The 2,043-nt window shown below is 56.2% G+C and overlaps 1 protein-coding gene across 1 annotated transcript; it reads right to left on the reverse strand.

The window, feature by feature from the left end:
• Window positions 1-871: 871 nt before the first annotated feature.
• PPTG_17720 (hypothetical protein) lies at window positions 872-1,467 on the reverse strand (the record flags this gene model as incomplete). The annotated part of the gene is made up of 2 exons (XM_008915678.1): window positions 872-1,121; window positions 1,202-1,467. The coding sequence occupies 2 exons, from the start codon at window positions 1,465-1,467 to the stop codon at window positions 872-874; spliced, it is 516 nt and encodes a 171-aa protein (XP_008913926.1).
• Between the last annotated feature and the right edge of the window lie 576 nt (window positions 1,468-2,043).

Raw genomic sequence — 2,043 nt, forward strand, 5'->3', positions numbered from 1 at the left:
CGTCCAGCGACAGTACCAGCAGGCACGCAAGCTAGTCAACGAGGCGCTGCACGCCGCGATCGAAGGAAGAGCAGATCAGCACAACGAAGATGCGAGTTCGCATGACATAAAAGCAGGAGATCAAGTATGGCTATATTTAGATCGAGTTAAGGAAAGTTATGCTCGCAAGCTTGCGCATATGTGGCATCGACCTTTCAGAGTCACGGGGACAGTCGATCGACACGCAGTGTGTTTGGAGACACCCTGCACAGCGTACAGACTATTTCCAATCGTCCATGTGTCAAAGCGGAAGCTGGTGAAGAGTTACCCAGAGCGCCCAACATCCACGCAGACGAACCGCGAAGCAAATCGCGTAGACTTCGACGAAGGCTTGCTGCCCGAAGACAGCTGGGAACGCGAGCTTGAAGAGGATTAGTACGAGGTGGAACGGATTGCAGGTGTGCGCTCGAGCAAGAAGACTCGATACGAGCGTACACGACGTGAATACCTGGTTTTCTGGAAGAGCCGTCATGGGTCGATGAGCCTGATCTCAACTCTGGTGCGTTGCTAAGAGACTTCGACCGGGGACAACCAGATCGCAACCGGTTTGAGGTGATGCAGTCGCATCAGCAGTAAATGGTGGAACATCTGCGGTGGGTTGTCCACCGTGGAGAAGTGAGAGGAAGAAGGATCTGCAGGAAGGCTGCAGATTTCAAGGAGTAGGTGGTGCATATGACGTACCGTGGGCCTGAATAGGCCGGAAAAGCTAGGCAATACACCCTAAAAAATCCCGGAAGAATGCATGGATTAAGTCGGGTTAGATCGGACGGGACCTACTTGACGAGCGCTAAAACCTACAAGTTGCTAGCCAACACAAAACGGCAGGACCCGATCAGGAAGAGGAGGACACGAACTTGCCAGGCAAACGAGCGATCTCAAGCGCTGGATGGTTTCCTGGCACGTCTCGATAGTGGTTGCGCCAGCGATCAGCCGCATCCGTAATGGCCAACGCCTCCAGTAGATCTGCGGGATCGGCTCCGCCGTCAATTCCAGGGTACCAAGCCTCTGCTTCGCCAGGTCGAGGGAATTGCAGAAAGAAGGGATCCAGCAACAAGTCGAGGTCGCAGTAACCCCGGAGCAAGCTGATCGAAGGAACGATTTCTACGGGGCACCGGTCCTGGATCGATGCTGCTTGCGATCAGTATAGCACGCCTTCAAGTACCGATTCGCGCGACGCTTGGCGATGCTCACCGGAAAGGCGTGAGTGTACAGTCGCATCATGTGTCGAAACCAACCTCGATCCTGAAACGCGAGAGGATCAATCTTGGCAGCAAGGATCTCCCACGGGGCAGACTCGATCAAGCCGCGTACGTTGCTCTCGTCCATCAGATCGTCTCGCCATTCTCCAAGCGGAGGCACGGAGTCGTGAAGACGAATGAGCCACTCCATCGGTTTGGCGAAGTAATGAAATAGCAGACCCGCGTCCATCTCCGCTATACTTGTCTGACGAATATCCTGCGCAGACCAGGGGACGAAATCATGACTGCGGAAGCTACGACGGTCACGATAACCGGGGAGCCACTCCGATCGGGGAGCCGTGGTAGGCACTAGATTCGCCAGCTTGGCGTCCGAAAGAGGCCGGGTGGCATTCCAAACTGGTCTTTAGCGCGACTCAACTCGGAGAACCGCTGTCGATTCCCACGGCGTCCGAGTCTAAGACGCGAGAAGAACTGAATTTGCCGGAAGAGCTCTCGCCACCGTCGGAATGCGCGCCCGCATCGGAAACGGCAGGCGAAAACGAAGCACCCCCGTGGCTACCCTTGGCGGTCGATCGAGCAGATCGAGGAATATGATCAGGAGGGCCAGCGAACGGAGGAAACGATGCCGGCCCCTCAGACTTCTGGCCGGCAGCCACAGCAGACAATACTTCGATCGAAAATGTAGACGCAGGCCCTGACTCAGAGCGCCAGCCGGGAAGGGACCTGAAGTCGATCTAGCGGCCTTGGAGACGCGGTCAGACTGAGCTGGAGACGCGGCCTTAGAGCGTGCTCGCTTGTGGCTCGG

The sequence above is a fragment of the Phytophthora parasitica genome, assembly GCF_000247585.1.
Source record: "Phytophthora parasitica INRA-310 unplaced genomic scaffold supercont2.74, whole genome shotgun sequence".
Taxonomy (NCBI): Eukaryota; Oomycota; class Peronosporomycetes; order Peronosporales; family Peronosporaceae; genus Phytophthora; species Phytophthora nicotianae.